Source organism: Oncorhynchus kisutch, linkage group LG8, assembly GCF_002021735.2.
Source record: "Oncorhynchus kisutch isolate 150728-3 linkage group LG8, Okis_V2, whole genome shotgun sequence".
Taxonomy (NCBI): domain Eukaryota; kingdom Metazoa; phylum Chordata; class Actinopteri; order Salmoniformes; family Salmonidae; genus Oncorhynchus; species Oncorhynchus kisutch.
This window is the reverse complement of record NC_034181.2, coordinates 4,061,521-4,085,623: the sequence shown is the minus strand read 5'-3', so window position 1 is coordinate 4,085,623 and position 24,103 is coordinate 4,061,521. Positions and strand designations below refer to the sequence as shown.

At 42.0% G+C, this 24,103-nt stretch overlaps 1 protein-coding gene across 3 annotated transcripts in view; it reads right to left on the bottom strand.

Annotated features, from left to right (window-relative positions):
* LOC109879538 (protein mono-ADP-ribosyltransferase PARP8) overlaps nt 1-24,103 on the bottom strand; it is an 83,919-nt gene that overhangs the window by 49,100 nt on the left and 10,716 nt on the right. For all 3 annotated transcript variants that reach the window (XM_031829572.1, XM_031829569.1, XM_031829571.1), the window contains exon 3: nt 20,767-20,804. In XM_031829572.1, coding sequence (XP_031685432.1) covers nt 20,767-20,804 — 38 coding nt within the window. The remainder of the gene's footprint in view (nt 1-20,766; nt 20,805-24,103) is intronic.

Sequence of the window (24,103 nt, the reverse complement as noted above, 5' to 3'; positions counted from 1 at the left end):
GTTGTCCTTAAGCTATTTTGCCACAACTTTGGAAGGATGCTTGGGGTCATTGTCCATTTGGAAGACCCATTTGCGACCAAGCTTTAACTTCCTGACCGATGTCTTGAGATTGTTGCTTCAATATATCCACATAATTTTACTGCCTCATGATGCCATCAATTTTGTGAAATGCACCAGTCCCTCCTGCAGCAAAGCACCCCCACAACATGATGCCTCCACCCCCATGCTTCACGGTTGGGATGGTGGTCTTTTGCTTGCAAGCCTCCCCTTTTTTCCTCCAAACATAACGATGGTCATTATGGTGAAACTGTTCTTTTTTAGTTTCATCACATCAGGGGACATTGTCCCCATCTGCAGGTGCAAACCGTAGTCTGGCTTTTTTTTATGGCGGTTTAGGAGCAGTGGCTTCTTCCTTGCTGAGCGGCCTTTCACGTTATGTCGATATAGGATATAGGTGTCGATATGTCGATATAGGAATTGTGATACAGTCCTAGGACCATGTCGATATGTCGATATAGGAATTGTGATACAGTCCTACGACCATGCCCCAGGACTACCTGACATGATGACTCCTTGCTGTCCCCAGTCCACCTGGCCATGCTGCTGCTCCAGTTTCAACTTCCACCTGACTGTGCTGCTGCTCTAGTTTCAACTGTTCTGCCTTATTATTATTCGACCATGCTGGTCATTTATGAACATTTGAACATCTTGGCCATGTTCTGTTATAATCTACACCCGGTACAGCCAGAAGAGGACTGGCCACCCCACATAGCCTGGTTCCTCTCTAGGTTTCTTCCTAGGTATTGGCCTTTCTAGGGAGTTTTTCCTAGCCACCGTGCTTCTACACCTGCATTGCTTGCTGTTTGGGGTTTTAGGCTGGGTTTCTGTACAGCACTTTGAGATATCAGCTGATGTACGAAGGGCTATATAAATAAATTTGATTTGATTTGATTTGATTTGACTCGTTTTACTGTGGATATAGATACTTTTGTACCTGTTTTGTCCAGCATCTTCACAAGGTCCTTTGCTGTTGTTCTGGAATTGATTTGCACTTTTCCGCACCAAAGTACATTAATCTATAGGAGACAGAATGCATCTCCTTCCTGAGCAGTATGACTGCTGCGTGGTCCCATGGTGTTTATACTTGTGTACTATTGCTTGTACAGATGAACGTGGTACCTTCAGGTGTTTGGGAAATGCTCCCAAGGATAAACCAGACTTGTGGAGGTCTACAATTGTTTTTCTGAGGTCTTGGCTGATTTCTTTTGATTTTCTCATGATGTCAAGCAAAGAGGCACTGAGTTTGAAGGTAGGCCTTGAAATACATCTACAGGTACACCTCCAATTGACTCAAATTATGTCAATTAGCCTATCAGAAGCTTCTAAAGCCATGACATTGTTTTCTAGAATTTTCCAAGCTGTTTAAAGGCACAGTCAACTTAGTGTATGTAAACTTCTGACCCACTGGAATTGTGATACAGTGAATTAATCTGTCTGTAAACAACTGTTGGAAAAATTACTTGTGTCATGCACAAAGTAGATATCCTAACAGACTTTCCAAAACTATAGTTTGTTAACAAGAAATTTGTGGAGTGGTTGAAAAATGAGCTTTATTGACTCCAACCTAAGTGTATGTAAACTTCCGACTTCAACTGTATCACGTTGAACTAGATAAGTGCTCATAACCCGTATATCACAGTCAACTAGATAAGTACTCGTAACCCGTATATCACAGTCAACTAGATAAGTACTCGTAACCCAGATATCACAGTCAACTAGATAAGTACTCGTAACCCATATATCACAGTCAACTAGATAAGTACTCGTAACCCGTATATCACAGTCAACTAGATAAGTACTCGTAACCTGTATATCACAGTCAACTAGATAAGTACTCGTAACCCATATATCACAGTCAACTAGATAAGTACTCGTAACCCATATATCACAGTCAACTAGATAAGTACTCGTAACCCATACATCACAGTCAACTAGATAAGTACTCATAACCCGTATATCACAGTCAACTAGATAAGTACTCATAACCCGTATATCACAGTCAACTAGATAAGTACTCGTAACCCAGATATCACAGTCAACTAGATAAGTACTCGTAACCCATACATCACAGTCAACTAGATAAGTACTCGTAACCCATACATCACAGTCAACTAGATAAGTACTCGTAACCTGTATATCACAGTCAACTAGATAAGTACTCGTAACCCATATATCACAGTCAACTAGTTAAGTACTCGTAACCCGTATATCACAGTCAACTAGTTAAGTACTCATAACCCATATATAGAGGGGCAAAAAAGTATTTAGTCAGCCACCAATTGTGCAAGTTCTCCCACTTAAAAAGATGAGAGGCCTGTAATTTTCATCATAGGTACACTTCAACTATGACAGACAAAATAAGAAAAAAAATCCAGAAAATCACATTGTAGGATTTTTTATGAATTAATTTACAAATTATGGTGGAAAATAAGTATTTGGTCACCTACAAACAAGCAAGATTTCTGGCTCTCACAGACCTGTAACTTCTTTAAGAGGCTCCTCTGTCCTCCACTCGTTAAACAAGCTACAGAAGGACAGTATCAAAACTAATGATCTAATGATTCAGTCTCTTCGCAGCAAAATCTACAGAGCAGGGATGGTTGTATCCCTCATATATAACATTCTATTGGTTGCAATCATTTTGGATAATCATTTAAATTGAAAAACTACGTTTTGAATCCGGCATCATTTTGCGTATCAGTTCATAAACCATGTACCGTGGAATCAAAGACCAATTGGTTAAAAGTTTCATTTAACGCAGGGCCGACAAACAAGTTCCTTACTTTCTCCCCCTTCCATAACATAATGCTGCAGATAGTTGGTTCCATAATGCTGCAGATAGTTGGTTCCATAATGCCGCAGATAGTTGGTTCCATAATGCTGCAGATAGTTGGTTCCATAATGCTGCAGATAGTTGGTTCCATAATGCTGCAGATAGTTGGTTCCATAATGCCGCAGATAGTTGGTTCCATAATGCCGCAGATAGTTGGTTCCATAATGCCGCAGATAGTTGGTTCCATAATGCCGCAGATAGTTGGTTCCATAATGCTGCAGATAGTTGGTTCCATAATGCTGCAGATAGTTGGTTGTAATTTTAAGAACAGCAGACATTTCCATTCATTTTTGTTAGCTCCATGTGTGACCAATCCACCAGTTCTATTTATGATGTCATTTTCACTCCACCAGTTCTATTTATGATGTCATTTTCACTCCACCAGTTCTATTTATGATGTCATTTTCACTCCACCAGTTCTATTTATGATGTCATTTTTCACTCCACCAGTTCTATTTATGATGTCATTTTCACTCCACCAGTTCTATTTATGATGTCATTTTCACTCCACCAGTTCTATTTATGATGTCATTTTTCACTCCACCAGTTCTATTTATGATGTCATTTTCAATCCACCAGTTCTATTTATGTCATTTTCACTCCACCAGTTCTATTTATGATGTCATTTTCACTCCACCAGTTCTATTTATGATGTCATTTTCAATCCACCAGTTCTATTTGTCATTTTCAATCCACCAGTTCTATATGTCATTTTCACTCCACCAGTTCTATTTATGATGTCATTTTCAATCCACCAGTTCTATTTATGATGTCATTTTCAATCCACCAGTTCTATTTATGTCATTTTCACTCCACCAGTTCTATTTATGATGTCATTTTCACTCCACCAGTTCTATTTATGATGTCATTTTCACTCCACCAGTTCTATTTATGATGTCATTTTCAATCCACCAGTTCTATTTATGATGTCATTTTCACTCCACCAGTTCTATTTATGATGTCATTTTCACTCCACCAGTTCTATTTATGATGTCATTTTCACTCCACCAGTTCTATTTATGATGTCATTTTCAATCCACCAGTTCTATTTATGATGTCATTTTCACTCCACCAGTTCTATTTATGATGTCATTTTCACTCCACCAGTTCTATTTATGATGTCATTTTCAATCCACCAGTTCTATTTATGATGTCATTTTCACTCCACCAGTTCTATTTATGATGTCATTTTCACTCCACCAGTTCTATTTATGATGTCATTTTCACTCCACCAGTTCTATTTATGATGTCATTTTCACTCCACCAGTTCTATTTATGATGTCATTTTCAATCCACCAGTTCTATTTATGATGTCATTTTCACTCCACCAGTTCTATTTATGATGTCATTTTCACTCCACCAGTTCTATTTATGATGTCATTTTCAATCCACCAGTTCTATTTATGATGTCATTTTCAATCCACCAGTTCTATTTATGTCATTTTCACTCCACCAGTTCTATTTATGATGTCATTTTCACTCCACCAGTTCTATTTATGTCATTTTCAATCCACCAGTTCTATTTATGATGTCATTTTCAAACCACCAGTTCTATTTATGATGTCATTTTCAAAGATTATACTTTTTAATTTTTTTTATAGTAAAAACAAATATTACAACAAATATTATGGTTAGTCTTTTCTGATGGATTAAACTGAAATTGCAACCACATTTCTATGGCTTGTTTTAAAAAGAGGTATTTCGGAGTTGGATTTCATTTTTCAAATAACTTAAAGTGAGATGTTGTATTATGAAAAGGTTAAAGGTCATTCTTGAACATGGGGTAAGACATTCTTACTAATCTGCTAGAGAACCCGTTTGGATTGAAGTATAACTTTGGTGTGACTGAATCCTTTACTGAGAGGTTCAATGTTTTAATATTGAATTCCTTTCTTCCCTCCGAATTCATATTCATTATATAAATAGGTCTGATTGAATTGTGTCTGGCTTTCCATTCCAAATGTTACGTTACAGCCTTATTCTAAAACGGATTAAATAGTCCCCCCCTCCCCCCTCCCTCAATCTACACACAATAATGACAAAGCAAAAACAGTTTCTGATTTTTTTTACAAATTACAAAAAGAAACTGAAACATTACATTTACATAAGTATTCATTACTCAGTACTTTGTTGAAACACCTTTGGCAGTGATTACAGCCTCAAGACTTCTTGGGTAGGATGCTACAAGCTTGGCACATCTGTATTTGGGGAGTTTCTCCCATTCTTCTCTGCAGATCCCCTCAAGCTCATTCAGGTTGAATGGGGAGTGTCGCTGCACAGCTATTTTAAGGTCTCTCCAGAGATGTTCGATCCGGTTCAAGTCGGGCTCTGACTGGGCCACTCAAGAACATTCAGAGACTTGTCCCGAAGTCACATCTTCGTTGTCTTGGCTGTGTGCTTAGTGTTGTTGTCCTGTTGGAAGATGAACCTTCACCCCAGCCTGGGGTCCTGAGCGCTCTGGAGCAAGTTTTCATCAAGGACCTCTAACATACTTTGCTCCGTTCATCTTTCCCTCGATCCTGACTAGTCTCCCAGACCCTGCCATTGAAAAACATCCCCACAGCATGATGCTGCCACCACCATGTTTCACCGTAGGGATGGTGCCAAGTTTCTTCCAGATGTGACGCTTGGAATTCAGGCCAAAGAGTTCAATCTTGGTTTAATCAGACCAGAGAATCGTGTTGTTGATGGTCAGAGTCCTTTAGGTGACATGGGATGTCATGTGTCTTTTACTGAGAAGTGGCTTCCGTCTGGCCACTCTACCATAGAGGCCTGATTGGTGGAGTGCTGCAGAGATGGTTGTCCTTGTGGAAGGTTATCCCATCTCCACAGAGGAAGTCTGGAACTCTGTCAGAGTGACCATAGGTTCTTGGTCAACTCCCTGACCAACGTCCTTCTCCCGATTGCTCAGTTTGGCCGAGCGGACAGCTCTAGGAAGTCTTGGTGGTTCCAAACTCCTTCCATTTAAGAATGATGGAGGCCACTGTGTTCTTGAAGACCTTCAATGCTGCAGACATTTGTTGGTACCCTTGCCGAGAACTGTGCCTCGACACAATCCTGTCTCGAAGCTCTACGGACAATTCCTTTGACCTCCAGGCTTGGTTTTTTGCTCTGACATGTACTGTCAACTGTGGGACCTAATACAGACAGGTGTGTGCCATTCCAAATCATGTCCAATCAATTGAATTTACCACAGGTTGTTGTGGAAACATCTCAAGGATGATTAATGGAAACAGGATGCACCTGAGCTCAGTTTCAAGTCTCATAGCAAAGGGTCTGAATACTTATGTAAATAAGGTTTGCATTTTCATAGGTTTTTTAAAAATAAATCTGCAAAACATTTCTAAAAACCTGTTTTTGTTTTGTCATCAAGGGGTATTGTGATGTCATCATTGGGTATTGTGATGTCATCCTGGGGTATTGTGATGTCATTATGGGGTATTGCGATGTCATTATGGGGTATTGTGATGTCATCCTGGGGTATTGTGATGTCATCAAGGGGTATTGTGATGTCATCAAGGGGTATTGTGATGTCATCAAGGGGTATTGTGATGTCATCATGGGGTATTGTGATGTCATCCTGGGGTATTGTGATGTCATCAAGGGGTATTGTGATGTCATCAAGGGGTATTGTGATGTCATCCTGGGGTATTGTGATGTCATCATGGGGTATTGTGATGTCATCATGAGGTATTGTGATGTCATCATGGGGTATTGTGATGTCATCATGAGGTATTGTGATGTCATCAAGGGGTATTGTGATGTCATCATGGGGTATTGTGATGTCATCATGGGGTATTGTGATGTCATCATGGGGTATTGTGATGTCATCATGAGGTATTGTGATGTCATCATGGGGTATTGTGATGTCATCATGGGGTATTGTGATGTCATCATGGGGTATTGTGATGTCATCCTGGGGTATTGTGATGTCATTATGGGGTATTGTGATGTCATCCTGGGGTATTGTGATGTCATCATGGGGTATTGTGATGTCATCCTGGGGTATTGTGATGTCATCATGGGGTATTGTGATGTCATCCTGGGGTATTGTGATGTCATCCTGGGGTATTGTGATGTCATCCTGGGGTATTGTGATGTCATCCTGGGGTATTGTGATGTCATCCTGGGGTATTGTGATGTCATCCTGGGGTATTGTGATGTCATCATGGGGTATTGTGATGTCATCCTGGGGTATTGTGATGTCATCATGGGGTATTGTGTGTAGAGTGCTAGGTATGTTTATTTATGTAATCCATTTTAGAATAAGGCTGTAACGTAACAAAATGTGGAAAAAGTCAAGGAGTCTGAATACTCTGTAATTTAATAAACAAGGTCACTAGGTGTAGGCATGTCCATAAGTAAATATGTAAACTGGGATATGACTAAAGAGTGAATCAGGGTAAACTGGGATATGACTAAAGAGTGAATCAGGGTAAACTGGGATATGACTAAAGAGTGAATCAGGGTAAACTGGGATATGACTAAAGAGTGAATCAGGGTAAACTGGGATATGACTAAAGAGTGAATCAGGGTAAACTGGGATATGACTAAAGAGTGAATCAGGGTAAACTGGGATATGACTAAAGAGTGAATCAGGGTAAACTGGGATATGACTAAAGAGTTTATCATGGTGATTTTTCCACAAATAGACCGGTATTATCCTTTCCATGGTTGCAACAGCTTATCTATTTTTGCTATACTTTCTATTCAAATGTATTATAGTGAGATCATTTCTTTCTTTCGGGATATGAATAACAAGTATGTCCACTTCACCGACAGACCGTTTTATTGGTAAACTACACATGTAAATAATAGTAAATAATAATAAATAAATAAATGTAAAGTTTTATTTTTTAATGAGCTAACACATAATACAGTACACTTATCATAATTTGGTTGTAATCCAAAAATAACAATCCAGAAGGTTACAACAATGCATTATTTATTCAACGTTATTAATATTATTTTGTCATAATGATGAAAATAATTCTCGTCACCAGCTGTCCATTCGTGGGATTAAAACGACATCCAACTGTCACTAGTTCCATTTTTATGTGATGTATTTTCTATCCAATCAGGAATGCTGGACTAAAGAAGCACACTGCATATTCTTTCAAACTAAGTTTTTATGCTCCTTTAAACATTGCCTAGGCTTGCACAAGTATTCATCTCCCTTGGCATTTTTCCTATTTTGATGCATTACAACCTGTAATTTAAAATGATTTTTATTTGGATTTCATGTAATGAACATACACAAAATAATCCAAATTGATCAAGTGAAATGAGAAAAAAAGATTCGTTTCAAAAAATTAAAAAAATGTAAAAACGGAAAAGTGGTGCCAATTACACATAATTAGTTAAATAAAGTCCACCTGTGTGCAATCTAAGTGTCACATGATCTGTCACATGATCTGTCACATGATCTCAGTATATATACACCTGTTCCGAAAGGCCACAGAGTCTGCAACACGACTAAGCAAGCGGCATCATGAAGACCAAGGATCTCTCCAAACAGGTCAGGGACAAAGTTGTGGAGAAGTACAGATCAGGGTTGGGTTCAAAAAAATATATTTGAAGCTTTGAACATCCCACAGAGCACCATTAAATCCATCTTAAAAAATGACAAGAATATGGCATCACAACAAACCTGCCAAGAGAGGGCCGCCCACCAAAACTCACAGACCAGGGCAAAGAGGGCATTAATCAGAGAGGCAATAAAGAGACCAAAGATAACCCCGAAGGAGCTGCAAAGCTCCACCGCGGAGATTGGATTCTCTGTCCATAGGACCACTTTAAGCTGTACACTACACAGAGCTGGACTTTATGGAAGAGTGGCCAGAAAAAAGCTATTGCTTAAAGAAAAAAATAAGCAAACACATTTGGTGTTTTCCAAAAGGCATGTGGGAGACTCCCCAAACATTTGGAAGAAGGTACTCTGGTTAGATGAGACTAAAATAGATTTTTTTGGCCATCAAGGAAAATGTTATGTCTGGCACAAACCCAACACCTCTCATCACCCTCAGAATCATGCTGTGGGGATGTTTTTCGTCGGCAGGGACTGGGAAACTGGTCAGATTTGAAGGAATGATGCATGTCGCTAAATACAGGGAAATACTTGAGGGAAACCTGTTTCAGTCTTCCAGAGATTTGAGACTGGGATGGATGGAGGTTCACCTTCCAGCAGGAAAATGACCCTAAGGATACTGCTAAACCAACACTTGTGGTTTAAGGGGAAACATTTAAATGTTTTGGAATGGCCTAGTCAAAGCCCAGACCTCAATCCAATTGAGAATCTGTGATATGACTTACAGATTGCTGTACACCAGTGGAACTCATCCAACTTGAAGGAGCTGGAGCAGTTTAGCCTTGAAGAATGGGCAAAAATCCCAGTGGCTAGATGTGCCAAGCTTATAGAGACATACCCAAAGATACTGTAATTGCTGCAAAAGGTGCCTCTACAAAGTATTGACTTTGGGGGGGGGGGGGGGGGGTGAATAGCTCAAATTCTGTTTTTTGCCTTATTTCTTATTTGTTTCACAATTTAAAAAAATATGTTGCATCAATTTTAACTACAGGTTGTAAGGCAACAAAATAGGAAAAATGCCAAGGGGGGGGGGGGAATACTTTTGCAAGCCACTGTATGTATAGAACACTATTACCTTAACTAACCGGTGCCCCCGCACATTGGCTCTGTGCCAGTACTGTGCCAGTATCCCCTGTATATAGCCTTGTTACTGTTATTTTCTTGTTGCTCATTAATTATGTAATTTTTTTATATTTTATGTTTACTTCAGTTTATTTACTAAATACTTTAACACTTATTTTTTCTTAACTGCATTATTGGTTAAGGGCTTGTAAAGTAAGCATTTCACTGTTGTATTTGGCGCATGTGACAAATAAAATTCCATTTGTTTTGCTAGTACAGACTGGGATATGTTCCTGGGATTCATCCGATAGCTTTAAGAAGTTTACCACAACAGTCACAACAGTCACAGACTTCATCAATAAGTGCATAGACAAGAGCATAGACAATGTCGTTCCCAAAGTGACTGTAATAAACCAAAAACAATGGTTTACAGGTCAAATCCCCTAAAGACGACTGCTTACAAGGAAAGGTACATATTATTGACTGTATATTTGTTTTTCTCCATGTGTATCTCTGTGCTGTTGCTGCCCTTGCTGTCTCTGCCTGGCCGGTTCCCCTCTTTCCACTCTCTTGAGTGGGTTGAGTCACTGATGTGATCTTCCTGTCTGGGGTGGCGCCCCCCCCTCTTGGGTTGTGCCGTGGCGGAGATCTTTGTGGGCTATACTCGGCCTTGTCTCAGGATGGTAAGTTGGTGGTTGAAGATATCCCTCTAGTGGTGTGGGGGCTGTGCTTTGGCAAAGTGGGTGGGGTTATATCCTTCCTGTTTGGCCCTGTCTGTCCGGGGGTGTCCTCGGATGGGGCCACAGTGTCTCCTGACCCCTCCTGTCTCAGCCTCCAGTATTTATGCTGCAGTAGTTTATGTGTCGGGGGGCTAGGGTCAGTTGTTATATCTGGAGTACTTCTCCTGTCCTATTCGGTGTCCTGTGTGAATTTAAGTGTGCTCTCTCTAATTCTCTCTTTCTTTCGGAGGACCTGAGCCCTAGGACCATGCCTCAGGACTACCTGACATGATGACTCCTTGCTGTCCCCAGTCCACCTGGCCGTGCTGCTGCTCCAGTTTCAACTGTTCTGCCTTATTATTATTGGACCATGCTGGTCATTTATGAACATTTGAACATCTTGACCATGTTCTGTTTTAATCTCCACCCGGCACAGCCAGAAGAGGACTGGCCACCCCACATAGCCTGGTTCCTCTCTAGGTTTCTTCCTAGGTTTTGGCCTTTCTAGGGAGTTATTCCTAGCCACCGTGCTTCTACACCTGCATTGCTTGCTGTTTGGGGTTTTAGGCTGGGTTTCTGTACAGCACTTTGAGATATCAGCTGATGTACGAAGGGCTATATAAATACATTTGATTTGATTTGTTGTACGTGTCGAACTGCTTTGCTTTATCTTGTCCAGGTCGCAATTGTAAATGAGAACGTGTTTTCAACTTGCCTACCTGGTTAAATAAAGGTGAAATAAATAAAATAAATAAAAACATGGACACATGCAAAAAAAAGAGAGCTACAACCTCCAAGACATCAAACAAGCAAAAGGACAATATAGGAGGAGGTTAGAATCCAACGCTTGTCGTTTGTGGCTTACAGACGATAACGGATTACAAAAGGGAAACGCGGCCATGGAGAACTCCTAAATGCCTTTTATGCTCGATTTGAGGAATATAACACTGTGCCTTGTGTTAAAGACCTTGTTTTTCCAGATGACTGATCTCACTGATGTGAGCAAAACGTGTAAACAGGTTAACAATCACAAGGCCGCCGTGGAACGGTTCTCAAAGCACAGACCAGCTGAAAACTGTCTTCACAGACCAGCTGGCAACTGTCTTCACATTTTCAATCTCTCCTGGTCCCAACATGTTTCAAGCTGACCACCATTGTCCCAGTTCCCAAGAGTTCCGAGGTAACCTGCCTAAATGACTATCGTCCTGTAGCACTCACATCGGGAATTATGAAGCTGGTCATGACACACATCAACACCGTCATCTAATTCGTATACCACCCCAACAGAGCCACAGATGATGCAATCAACTGCACTTCACACTGCAAGAGGGGAAATAACTAACTAGAGAATGCTGTTAATTGACTACAAGCTCAGCGTTCAACACCATAGTGCCCTCCAAGCTCATCACCAAGCTTGGGAACCTGAGAGTGAACCCCTCCTTCTCTGCAATTGTATCCTGGACTTCCTGACGGGCCGGGCCCCAGGTGGTGAGGGTAGGCAACAACACCTCTGTCACGCTGACCTTCAACATGGGAGCCCCTCAGGGTTGTGTGCTTAGTCCCCTCCTGTACGCCCTGTTCACCCACGACTGCATTGCCACACACAACTCCAACACCATCATCAAGTTTGCTGACGACAACGGTGGTAGAACTAATCTCCGACCGTGATGAGTCAGCCAACAGGGAGGTCAGAGACAACCTCTCCCTCGACGTCAGTAGGAACAAGGAGTTGATTGTGGACTACAGGAGAAAGACGGGAGAGTACGCCCTCATCCACATCAAAAGGGCTGTTGTGAAGTGGGTCGAAAGGTTAAAGTTCCTTGGTGTCCCCATCACTAAGGACTTAACATAATCCACACACACCAGGGCAGTCGTGAAAATGGCACGGCAGTACCTCTCCCCCACAGGAGCCCTCGACTCCTCAAAAACGTTCTACACCTGACACGACGGTGGTAGGCCTTAACTGGACAATAGGAACTATAGATCGTGGACTATAGGAAAAAAAGAGGGGAGAGCACACCTCCATCTACATTGACAGGGCTGTGGTGAAGCGCGTCGAGAGCTTTAAGTTCCTTGGTGTCCACATCACTAAGGACTTAACATGGTCATCACTAGGGTTGCAAAGGGTAGGAAATTTTCCAGTAAATTTCCATGGGAAGTTAAGCCTGGGAATTTGGGGAATTTTGCTTAAATTCATCAAAAAAAAGTTAGTTTATAACAGTGAACCTTTTTAGCGAGATACACATAAGGAAATTCTAGGTCTTCTGGCATATTTTGGTTAAACTATCCCCAATTCAATGCAATTGCAACCCTCTGCATGCATAATGCATTCTTTCATCACATGTACAGCTGCTTCTCAATATCTCGCACACTAATGAGATGCTATTGAGCCCACACTACTACACTGTCTGAGCCAAGGACTACATGCTTTTTGTACATGGAATAACATTTTTTATTTTTTTTTACTATTTTTTATTTTTTTCAAATCTTTACAGGGAGGCATTTCACTGTAGCTAATGTAGAAGGAAAAGCTGTGTACATTTGCAAATACTGTGCCAAATCATATGTGAAGAATGCAACAAAAATGCAGAATCATCTGGCCAAGTGCATAAAGTTCCCTCAGCGCTCACAACATGCAACCTCTGACAAAAGTCCTACTTCTATTCGAGGTGAAAATGATGAATCAGACACCTTTTCGATAGCAACAGCTCATGGTCCTCCTGGAATCAGAAGGTTTTTGACTCAATGGAGGAATGTAGTCAGAGAAATGCTGATGAATGTCTTGCTCGAGCTGTGTATGCAACTGGCTCCCCTATGATGCTCACAGGCAATGTGTATTGGAAGAGATTTATGAATGTTTCTTGCCCAGCATACACCCCGCCAACCAGACATGCTTTATCTACTAATTTGCTGGATGCAGAGTTCAACAGAGTTCAAGTGAAGGTCAAGCAAATCATAGAGAAAGCAGACTGTATTGCAATCATCTCTGATGGGTGGTCGAATGTTCGGGGGCAAGGAATAATTAACTACATCATCTCCAACCCTCAACCAGTATTCTACAAGAGCACAGACACAAGGGACAACAGACACACCGGTCTCTACATTGCAGATGAGCTGAAGGCAGTCATCAATGACCTTGGACCACAGAAGGTATATGCACTGGTGACAAACAATTCTGCGAACATGAAGGCTGCTTGATCTAAAGTGGAGGAGTCCTACCCTCACATCACATCCACTGGCTGTGCTGCTCATGCATTGAATCTGCTCCTCATGGACATCATGGCACTGAAAACAATGGATACCAAGAGAGCCAAGGAAATGGTTAGGTATGTGAAGGGTCATCAAGTTATAGCAACAATCTACCTCACCAAGCAAAGTGAGAAGAATAAGAGCACCACATTAAAGCTGCCCAGCAATACCCGTTGGGGTGGTGTTGTCATCATGTTTGACAGTCTCCTGGAGGGGAAGGAGTCTCTCCAAGAAATGGCCGATATGCCGATATGGACAGCCCCATCAAGATGGCAGTAGCCAGTGCACGGATTGAAGGAGACAATGCCACCCAGTCTGATGTTCAGACTCTGCTTGCAGATGTAAGATAAGAAATCCAGACTGTCCTGCCCACTTCACTGTTGCTCCAAGCAGAGGAAACTGCAGTTCAGAAATACATCAAAAAAGTGTGAAGACTTCTGCCTGAAGCCCATACACACCACAGCATAAATGCTGGACCCCAAGTATGCGGGCAAGAGCATCCTGTCTGGTGCAGTGATCAACAAGGCCTATGGTGTCATCACTGCCGTGTCTCGCCACCTTGTCCTGGATGAGGGCAAGGTTCTTGGCAGTCTGGCGAAGCACACTTCCAAGCAAGGGCTTTGGGATGGAAATGCAATATGGCAGTCATGCCAAACATCTCATCAGCCACCTGGACTATGTGGATCTGAGGTTCTTTCCCCTGTTGCCTCCATCATCCTCAAAATCCCACCAACATCAGCCACCTCAGAGAACAACTGGTCCTTGTTTGGGAACACACACACACACACCAAAGCACACAACAGGCTGACCAATACAAGGGTTGAAAGATTGGTGGCCATCCGGGCAAATTTGAGGCTTTTTGAGCCAAGGTTGGAAAGCGAGTGAAGATGAGGCCCCAGAGTCTAATGTTCAAGAGGTGGACCTTGAGGAGGTCCAGGGAGAAGACATGGAAGCCTGAGAGAAAGACAACCAAAACTTTATTTTCTATACTATCATTTTACAAATGTATGTTGAAAACGTTTTTGGGAGATGCGATGGATCATTGGGGATCCTTCAGTGAAATCATCCCATGTGAAGAGTCAACTCATTTAATTAAAGTTCAATTCGTAACTAAATTGTTTTTTAAATTTCTAATGGAAGGATTTACTCATTTGCAATTATGTGTACTTATGATAAGGTAAAACGTTTATGTTTCTGTCTCCATATGATATGGTAAACATAGCCAATGCAAAAAACCAATACATTTAAATAGTATTAAAATTAATTTGCATATATTTCTGTTAATTACCATATATTCCCGTTAATTCCCATATATTCACGTTAATTCCCATATATTCACGTTAATTCCCACGGAAAGTTTCCACCTCTGAATATTCCCCAAAATGTGCAACCCTAGTCCTCACCAATGTTTCCTCGTTTTCTTCCCCACACTGATCAACATTCAGGTCTACTGAGTGCAAACTTGAACATTGTGAAAATTCTGTGCAACTTCCAGTGTGTTTCTCCTGTAAACATTGAGGCTTTACCCACTTTAAGTTACAGTTGTAGTTAACAGTGGCCAAGTAGGCTACTGTGGCTATGTGATCATAATGTAGGCCTACCAGAGTGGCCATTCATCAAAAACTATGGAAAAAAAATGCATCCCATAAAACAGCTATTGTTTTAAATGTTATCATTCAACCTACAGTAGCAGCCAATATGTGGTGTGAAATGTACTGTAGGCCTACATTCCATGAGATTCTTGAAAAAAAGCATGCAGGGCTTGACATTAACCGGTTAATCCACTTCTCTTTTAAAACAAGGAAGTGACTGAAAATGTTGCAGTGTTTGATGCAAGAAACCACTTTACAAAATAAAATGCATTATTCCCATACCGTTATTACAGAGTATCAGACAAATTATACTATTCTCTGCCTATTGGGTTACTCAAAATACAAAACTGCCCCTTCAAGACAAAAAGAAAGCTCTCTATCTATGTATCTCTACCCTTTTCAAAGAAGTTTAGACATCTACATGTTTTGTGCTCTTGCACTCCTCTTTTGCTGACTAAAAAGTTTCTAGAATTGGGCTAATAACTCACTAACTAGCAAAGGATATGAACAAATGGTCAAATGATCTATAACTACATGTAGCTTTCGCTTTCATCTCAAAACAAGATTTACCCATCACTGCGCATTTACCGATCACCACTCATGCTGTAAACACAGTCCAGTTCAAAGTGAATGGCACAGAGGCATATACTGTAAGCATATGTCTATTTGCATATAGGGCTACTGCAGCTCTGATTGGTTATGGTCGTTCTAGCTATACAAAATCTCTTGCATGGACAACAGTGAGGAACCGCTGGAACATTGGGACAAACACAACACAGTCGAGAACAGGGTCTTCCCCTCAGGAGGCTGAAAGTTCTACAGCTGCACCATCGACTGGCTGCATCAAATCAAATTGTATTTGTCACGTGCGCCGAATACAACAGTGAAATGCTTACTTACAAGCCCTTAACCAACAATGCAGTTCAAGAAATTGAGTTGATAAAATATTTACTTAATAAACTAAAGTAAAAAATTAAATAAAAGTTTTTAAATACCAAGAAAATTACATAACAATAGGCTATATACAGGGAGTACCAATACCGAGTCAATGTGAGGGAGTACAGGTTAGTTGAGGTAATTTTTAAAGTGACTATGCATAGATAATAAAGAGTGAGTAGCAGCAGTGTAAAAACAGAGGTGGGCGGGGTCAATGTAAATAGTCCGGGTGGCCATTTTAATATTTGTTCAGCAGTCTTATGGCTTGTGCATAGAAGCTGTTAAGGAGCCTATTGGTTCTAGACTTGGCGCTCCGGCACCGCTCGCCATGCAGTAGCAGAGAGACTGGGTGACTGGAGTCTTCAACAATTTTTCGGGCCTTCCTCTGACACCGCCTAGTATATAGGTTGTGGATTTCAGGAAGCTTGGCCCCAGTGATGTACTGGGCCGTACGCACTACCCTCTGTAGCGCCATTCGGTCAGATGCCGAGCAGTTGCCATACCGGGCGGTGATGCAACCAGTCAGGATGCGCTTGATGGTGCAGCTGTATAACTTTCTGAGGATCTGGGGACCCATGCCAAAACTTTTCAGTCTCCTGAGGGGGAAAAAGTGTTGTAGTGCCCTCTTCACAACTGTCTTGGTAGGTTTGGACCATGACAGTTTGTTGGTGATGTGGAATCCAAAGAACTTGAAACTCTCGACCCGCTCCACTTCAGCCCCGTCGATGTTAACGGGGGCCTGTTTGGCCCTCCTTTTCCTATAGTCCACGATCAGCTCCGTTGTCTTGCTCACATTGAGAAAGAGGTTGTTGTCCTTGTCTCTGACCTCCTCCCTATAGGCTGTCTCATAATTTTTCGGTGATCAGGTCTACCACTGTTGTGTCGACAGCAAACTTAATGATGGTGTTGGAGTCGTGCTTGGGTCACACAGTCATGGATGAACAAGGAGTACAGGAGGGGACCAAGCACCCACCCCTGAGGGGCCCCAGTGTTAAGAATCACAGTGGCAGATGGGTTGTTGCCTACCAACACCAGCTGGTGGCGGTCTGTCAAGAGGTCCAGAATCCAGTTGCAGAGGGATATGTTTAGTCCCAGGGTCCTTAGCTTAGTGATGAACTTTGTGGGCACAATGGTGTTGAATGCCGAGCTGTAGTCAATTAACAGCATTCTCACATAGGTGTTCCTTTTCAGGTGGGAAGAAATGGAGTGCGTACAGATTGCCTGGGATGATGGTGTTGATGTGAGCCATGAACAGCCTTTCAAAGCACTTCATGGTTACCAGCATGAGTGCTATGGGGCGGTAATCATTTAGGCAGGATACCTTCACTCTCTTGGGCACGGGGACTATGGTGGTCTGTTTGAAACAAGTAGGTATTACAGACTCGGTCAGAGAGAGGTTGAAAATGTCAGTGAAGACACTTGCCAGTTGGTTTGCGCATGCATTGAGCACACGTCTTGGTAATCCGTCTGACGCAGCGGCTTTGTGAATGTGACCTGTTTAAAGGTCTTGCTCACATCGGCTACGGAGAGCGTCATCACACAGTTATCCAAAACAGCTGGTGCTCTCATGCATGCTTCAGTGTTTCTTGCCTCGAAGCAAGCATAAAAGGCATTTAGCTCATCTGGTAGGCTCGCATCACTTGGCAGCTCGCCATGTAATCCAAAATATTTTTCAAGCCTTGCCACATTCGACGAGCGTCAGAGCCGGTGTAGTAGGATTCAATCTTAGTCCTGTATTAACACTTTGCTTGTTTGATGGTTCGTCGGAGGGCATAGTGAGATTTCTTATAAGCATCCGGATTAGTGTCCCGCTCCTTGAAAGTGACAGCTCTAGCCTTTAGCTCGGTGCGGATGTTACCTGTAATCCATGGCTTCTGGGTACCAGCATGTAGTCACTGTAGGGATGACGTCGTCGATGCACTGAGGTGATGTACTCCTCCATCGGATGAATCACAGAACATATTCCAGTCTGTGCTAACAAAACAGTCCTGTATCGTAGCATCCGCATCATCTGACCACTTCCGTATTGAGCGAGTCACTGGTACTTCCTGCTTTAGTTTTTGCTTTTAAGCAGGAATCAGGAGGATATAATTATTGTCAGATTTGCCAAATGGAGGGTGAGGGAGAGCTTTGTACACATCTCTGTGTGTGGAGTAAAGGTAGTCTAGAGTTTATTCCCCCTCTGGTTAGACGTGACATGCTGGTAGAAATGAGGTAAAACGGATTTAAGTTTGCCTGCATTAAAGTCCTCGGCTACTAGGAGCGCTGCTTCTGGATGATAATTTCATTGTTTGCTTTTCGCCTTTATTTCAGTCTTAGTGCCAGCATCGGTTTGAAGTGGTAAATAGACAGCTACAAATAATATAGATGGTAGATAGTGTGGTCAGATTCACTGCCCTTGACAACCAACCGCTACAGAGTGGGATGCGGAAAAGCCCAGTACATCACTGGGGCCGAGCTCCCTGCCATCCAGGACCTCTATATTGGTGTCAGAGGAAGGCCCTGAAAAGTTGACAAAGACTCCAGCCAGCCAAGACATAGACTGCCGGGCGGTAGCAGGATGAACAAATTGTACCAGTGCATCAGCTCTCCGTATAACAGACTCCAAGACAACTTCTACCCTTGAATGAGTAGGCGTGTCCAAACTTTTGACTGGTACTGTACATATCTACACTACCAGTCAAACATTTTAGAACACCTACTCATTCAAGGGTTTTTCTTTATTTTTACTATGTTCTACATTGTAGAATATCAAGACATCAAAATACATCCGGAATCATGTAGTAACCAACAAAGTGTTCAACAAATAGCCACCCTTAGTCTTGATGACATCTTTGCACACTCTTGACATTCTCTCAACCAGCTTCATGGGGTAGTTACCTGGAATGCATTTCAATTAATAGGTGTGCCTTGTTAAAAGTTAATTTGTGGAATTTCTTTCCTTCTTTAATGCGTTTGAGCCAATCAGTTGTGTTGTGACATGGCATGGTTGTTACACAGAAGATAGCCCTATTTGGTAAAAGACCAAGTCCATATTATGTTAAGAACAGCTCAAATAAGCAAAGAGAAACGACAGTCCATCATTACTTTAAGACATGAAGTCAGTCATGTATAGCTAGCTCTACATTGATCTGGTACTGGTACTCCCTGTATATAGCTCTACATTGATCTGGTACTGGTACTTCCTGTATATAGCTCCACATTGATCTGGTACTGGTACTCCCTGTATATAGCTCTACATTGATCTGGTACTTCCTGTATATAGCTCTACATTGATCTGGTACTGGTACTCCCTGTATATAGCTCTACATTGATCTGGTACTGGTACTCCCTGTATATAGCTCTACATTGATCTGGTACTGGTACTTCCTGTATATAGCTCTACATTGATCTGGTACTGGTACTCCCTGTATATAGCTCTACATTGATCTGGTACTGGTACTCCCTGTATATAGCTCTACATTGATCTGGTACTCCCTGTATATAGCTCCACATTGATCTGGTACTCCCTGTATATAGCTCTACATTGATCTGGTACTGGTACTCCCTGTATATAGCTCTACATTGATCTGGTACTGGTACTCCCTGTATATAGCTCTACATTGATCTGGTACTGGTACTTCCTGTATATAGCTCTACATTGATCTGGTACTCCCTGTATATAGCTCCACATTGATCTGGTACTGGTACTTCCTGTATATAGCTCCACATTGATCTGGTACTCCATGTATATAGCTCCACATTGATCTGGTACTGGTACTTCCTGTATATAGCTCTACATTGATCTGGTACTCCCTGTATATAGCTCCACATTGATCTGGTACTGGTACTTCCTGTATATAGCTCTACATTGATCTGGTACTCCCTGTATATAGCTCCACATTGATCTGGTACTGGTACTTCCTGTATATAGCTCCACATTGATCTGGTACTGGTACTTCCTGTATATAGCTCCACATTGATCTGGTACTGGTACTTCCTGTATATAGCTCCACATTGATCTGGTACTGGTACTTCCTGTATATAGCTCCACATTGATCTGGTACTTCCTGTATATAGCTCCACATTGATCTGGTACTTCCTGTATATAGCCCCACATTGAGCTGGTACTTCCTGTATATAGCTCCACATTGATCTGGTACTTCCTGTATATAGCTCCACATTGATCTGGTACTTCCTGTATATAGCTCCACACTGATCTGGTACTTCCTGTATATAGCTCCACTGCATCATTGGGAAGATAACATCTGACAAATACATTTTGACTATATTCCGTTTGTAGTGAACTACATTTGGTGGGTGGCAGAGTCCTAGGGGCACTATATAGGGAATAGGGTGCCAGAGTCCAAGTAGCACTATATAGGGAATAGGGTGCCATTGGGGATGGATACTCTATAGTTTTAGAATCTACGGAGGCCTTGTGCAACAAGTGCCATGGTCTTATTGGACGCTCCCAAGCACTGAGTCCCGATGTGAGTCACTCAAGCCTGAGGTTAGAGGTCAGGGGTCTGTCAACTAATATCATGCATCATGGCGGCTCAGGATTTAATATAAGATATGATAATATGATCACATCATACCTAGATGGTGAGCTGGGTACATCTCTGTGAATATGACAAGACTTCTCACACTGTGCACTTATTTGTGTCTATGGTAGTATAATGGACGACAGCCATGCAGAGACACACAGTGAGCTCATGTCGAGACAGTGAAGACGCAGTCTCTTACCTGGGTAGTCATCAGAGACGTGCACAGAGTACGACACCCTGAGGGAGAAGAGGAAACATTAGCACATAATATCACCGTTATCATCCATCAAATTCCTTTACAAAAGCCCCCATTCACGTCAACAGTTGTCAGAGTGACAGAACGAGGCAGGTGTGAACAGTAGCTATCAAGAGTTACAGTAAACTGAAAACAAATACCCAGAAACCAGTTGGGCTTATAAACCAGTACATTAGTGTATCGTCTCTCCTGTGATCTGAGTGTGTAGGCTTCAATAAGATCCTAAATGAACCTGACGCAATAGTTCCTGGTTGACTTAACACTGGAGCCGGTGAAACTGGAAACCTGAGCGGCTCTGTGTGGCTCAATGGATCATCAGGCGCATTGGCAGCCAGCCCCCCTTTGGCCCATTTCCTCACTCCCACCCCACCCCCACCCCCATACTCCACGACCCAGCGATGTCTGGCTGACGGTGACATACTGCAGTACCGGATGCCAGCCGGCTGATGGTCACAGTGCAGTACATTAATCTCTTAGCTACTTCATGTTGCTAACATATTCATTCTTCGCCTATTTTGCATTGATTTAGAAGATTCTGTTGCACAAACAACATGCAGATTACAGCCTACACCATCACTGGTATCAGGCTATATAGCTAGCTACGCTTGCTCTGACTCAGAACATTGATTAACTAGCTATCTGCGCTTGCTCTGACTCAGAACATTGATTAACTAGCTAGCTACTCTTGCTCTGACTCAGTACATTGATTAACTAGCTAGCTAAGCTTGCTCTGACTCAGAACATTGATTAACTAGCTAGCTAAGCTTGCTCTGACTCAGAACATTGATTAACTAGCTAGCTACGCTTGCTCTGACTCAGAACATTGATTAACTAGCTAGCTACGCTTGCTCTGACTCAGAACATTGATTAACTAGCTGGCTGCGCTTGCTCTGACTCAGAACATTGATTAACTAGCTAGCTAGCAGCTAACTAAACTCAGCAAAAAAAGAAACGTCCCTTTTTCAGGAGCCTGTCTTTCAAAGATAATTTGACTCTGAAAAACACCAAAAGAAAGATGCCCAGGGTCCTTGCTCATCTGCGTGAACGTGCCTTAGGCATGCTGCAAGGAGGCTTGAGGACTGCAGATGTGACCAGGGCAATAAATTGCAATGTCCGTCATGTGAGACGCCTAATACAGAGCTACAGGGAGCCAGAACGGACAGCTGATCATCCTCACAGTGGCAGACCACGTGTAACAGAACCTGCACAGGATCGGTACATCCAAACATCACACCTGCGGGACAGGTACAGGATGGCAACAACAACTGCCCGAGTTACAGCAGAAACACACAATCCCTTTATCAGTGCTCAGACTAGAGGTCGACCGGCATGGCCGATTAATTAGGGCCGATTTCAAGTTTCATAACAATCTGTAATCTGTATTTTTTGGATGCCGATTATAGCTGATTACCATTGCAATCCACGAGGAAACTGTGTGGCAGGCTGACCACCTGTTATGCGAGTGCAGCAAGGAGCCAAAGTAAGTTGCTAGCTAGCATTAAACTTATCTTATAAAAAACAATCAACACAAGGGCGCTGTTTTCAAACACCACTGAGGCTCTGTAATCCGAAGGTTAGCAATGCTAACAAGTACATGTAAAATCCTATAGAGAATGATAACTAAAAGCTAACGAACATATTTCGAACATTTTATCGTCTCTGACCCAAACTATACAAAATGTCACTCACAGTTCGCTGCACGCACAAAGCAAATAATTAGACAACAAGGCTCTTGATCCAGGAGGGGATTCTCTGCTGTTACCAAGAGAAGATTAATAAATGGAAGAAGCTAACCAATAAAATGCATCTTGTTATGCTCATTACACATTAGCAAACCAAATGCACCACGGCATTGACCACATTTCAAACAGTTAACTAAATAGTTATAAAAAGGTCTCTAGCTATTTAGTTGCGAATTCCTATAATGTAACTGATGCGTACCACAGCAAGTGATGGAACGGCTCACATTGGTTATGCACTTGTAAACAAAACACCACAGGACTGAGGACAGGTGAAATGAAGAACACAACCTTCTTTATCTCCTTAAAAAGGTATTGCACAGGTGTGACCTCGGGTATTTACTTAAAAAGTAGCTACAAATATTTACATTTATTTAAAAAACTGAAATGAAAATGGTCTCAACGGTATTGAAAAAACATCCCATGGCTCTTGCCCAATACACTGGTTAAATATAAAAGTCAGAAGTTTACATACACGAGTTTTAATGACTCCAACATAAGTGTTTCAACCACTCAACAAATTTCTTGTTAACAAACTATAGTTTTGGCAAGTCGGTTAGGACACCTACTTTGTGCATGACACAAGTCATTTTTCCAACAATTGTTTACAGACAGATTATTTAACTTATAATTCACTGTATCACAATTCCAGTGGTTCAGAAGTTTACATACACTAAGTTGACTGTGCCTTTAAAAAGCTTGGGAAATTCCAGAAAAGCATGTCATGGCTTCAGAAGCTTCTGATTGGCTAATTGACATCATTTGAGTCAATTGGAGGGGTACCTGTGGATGTTTTTCAAGGGCTACCTTCAAACTCAGTGACACTTCGCTTGACAACATGGGAAAATCAAAAGAAATCAGCCACAGACAAGTCTGGTTCATCCTTGGGAGCAATTTCCAAACGCCTGAAGGTACCACGTTCATCTGTACAAACAATAGTATGCAAGTATAAACACCATGGGACCACGCAGCAGTCATACTGCTCAGGAAGGAGATGCGTTCTGTCTCCTAGAGATTAACGTACTTTGGTGTGAAAAGTGCAAATCAATCCAAGAACAACAGCAAAGGACCTTGTGAAGATGCTGGAGGAAACAGGTACAAATGTATCTATATCCACAGTAAAACGAGTACTATATCAACCTGAAAGGCCTCTCAGCAAGGAAGAAACCACTGCTCCAAAACCGCCATAAAAAAGCCAGACTACGGGTTGCAACTGCACATGAGGACAAAGATCATACTTTTTGGAGAAATGTCCTCTAGTCTGATGAAACAAAAATAGAACTGTTTGGCCATAATGACCATCGTTATGTTTGGAGGAAAAAGGGGGAGGCTTGCAAGCCAAAGAACACCATCCCAACCGTGAAGCACTGGGTGGCAGCATCATGTTGTGGGGTGCCTTGCTGCAGGAGGGACTGGTGCACTTCACAAAATAGATGGCATCATCAGAAAGGGAAATTATGTGGATGTATAGAAGCAACATCTCAAGACATCAGTCAGGAAGTTAAAGCTTAGTCGCAAATGGGTCATCCAAATGGACAATG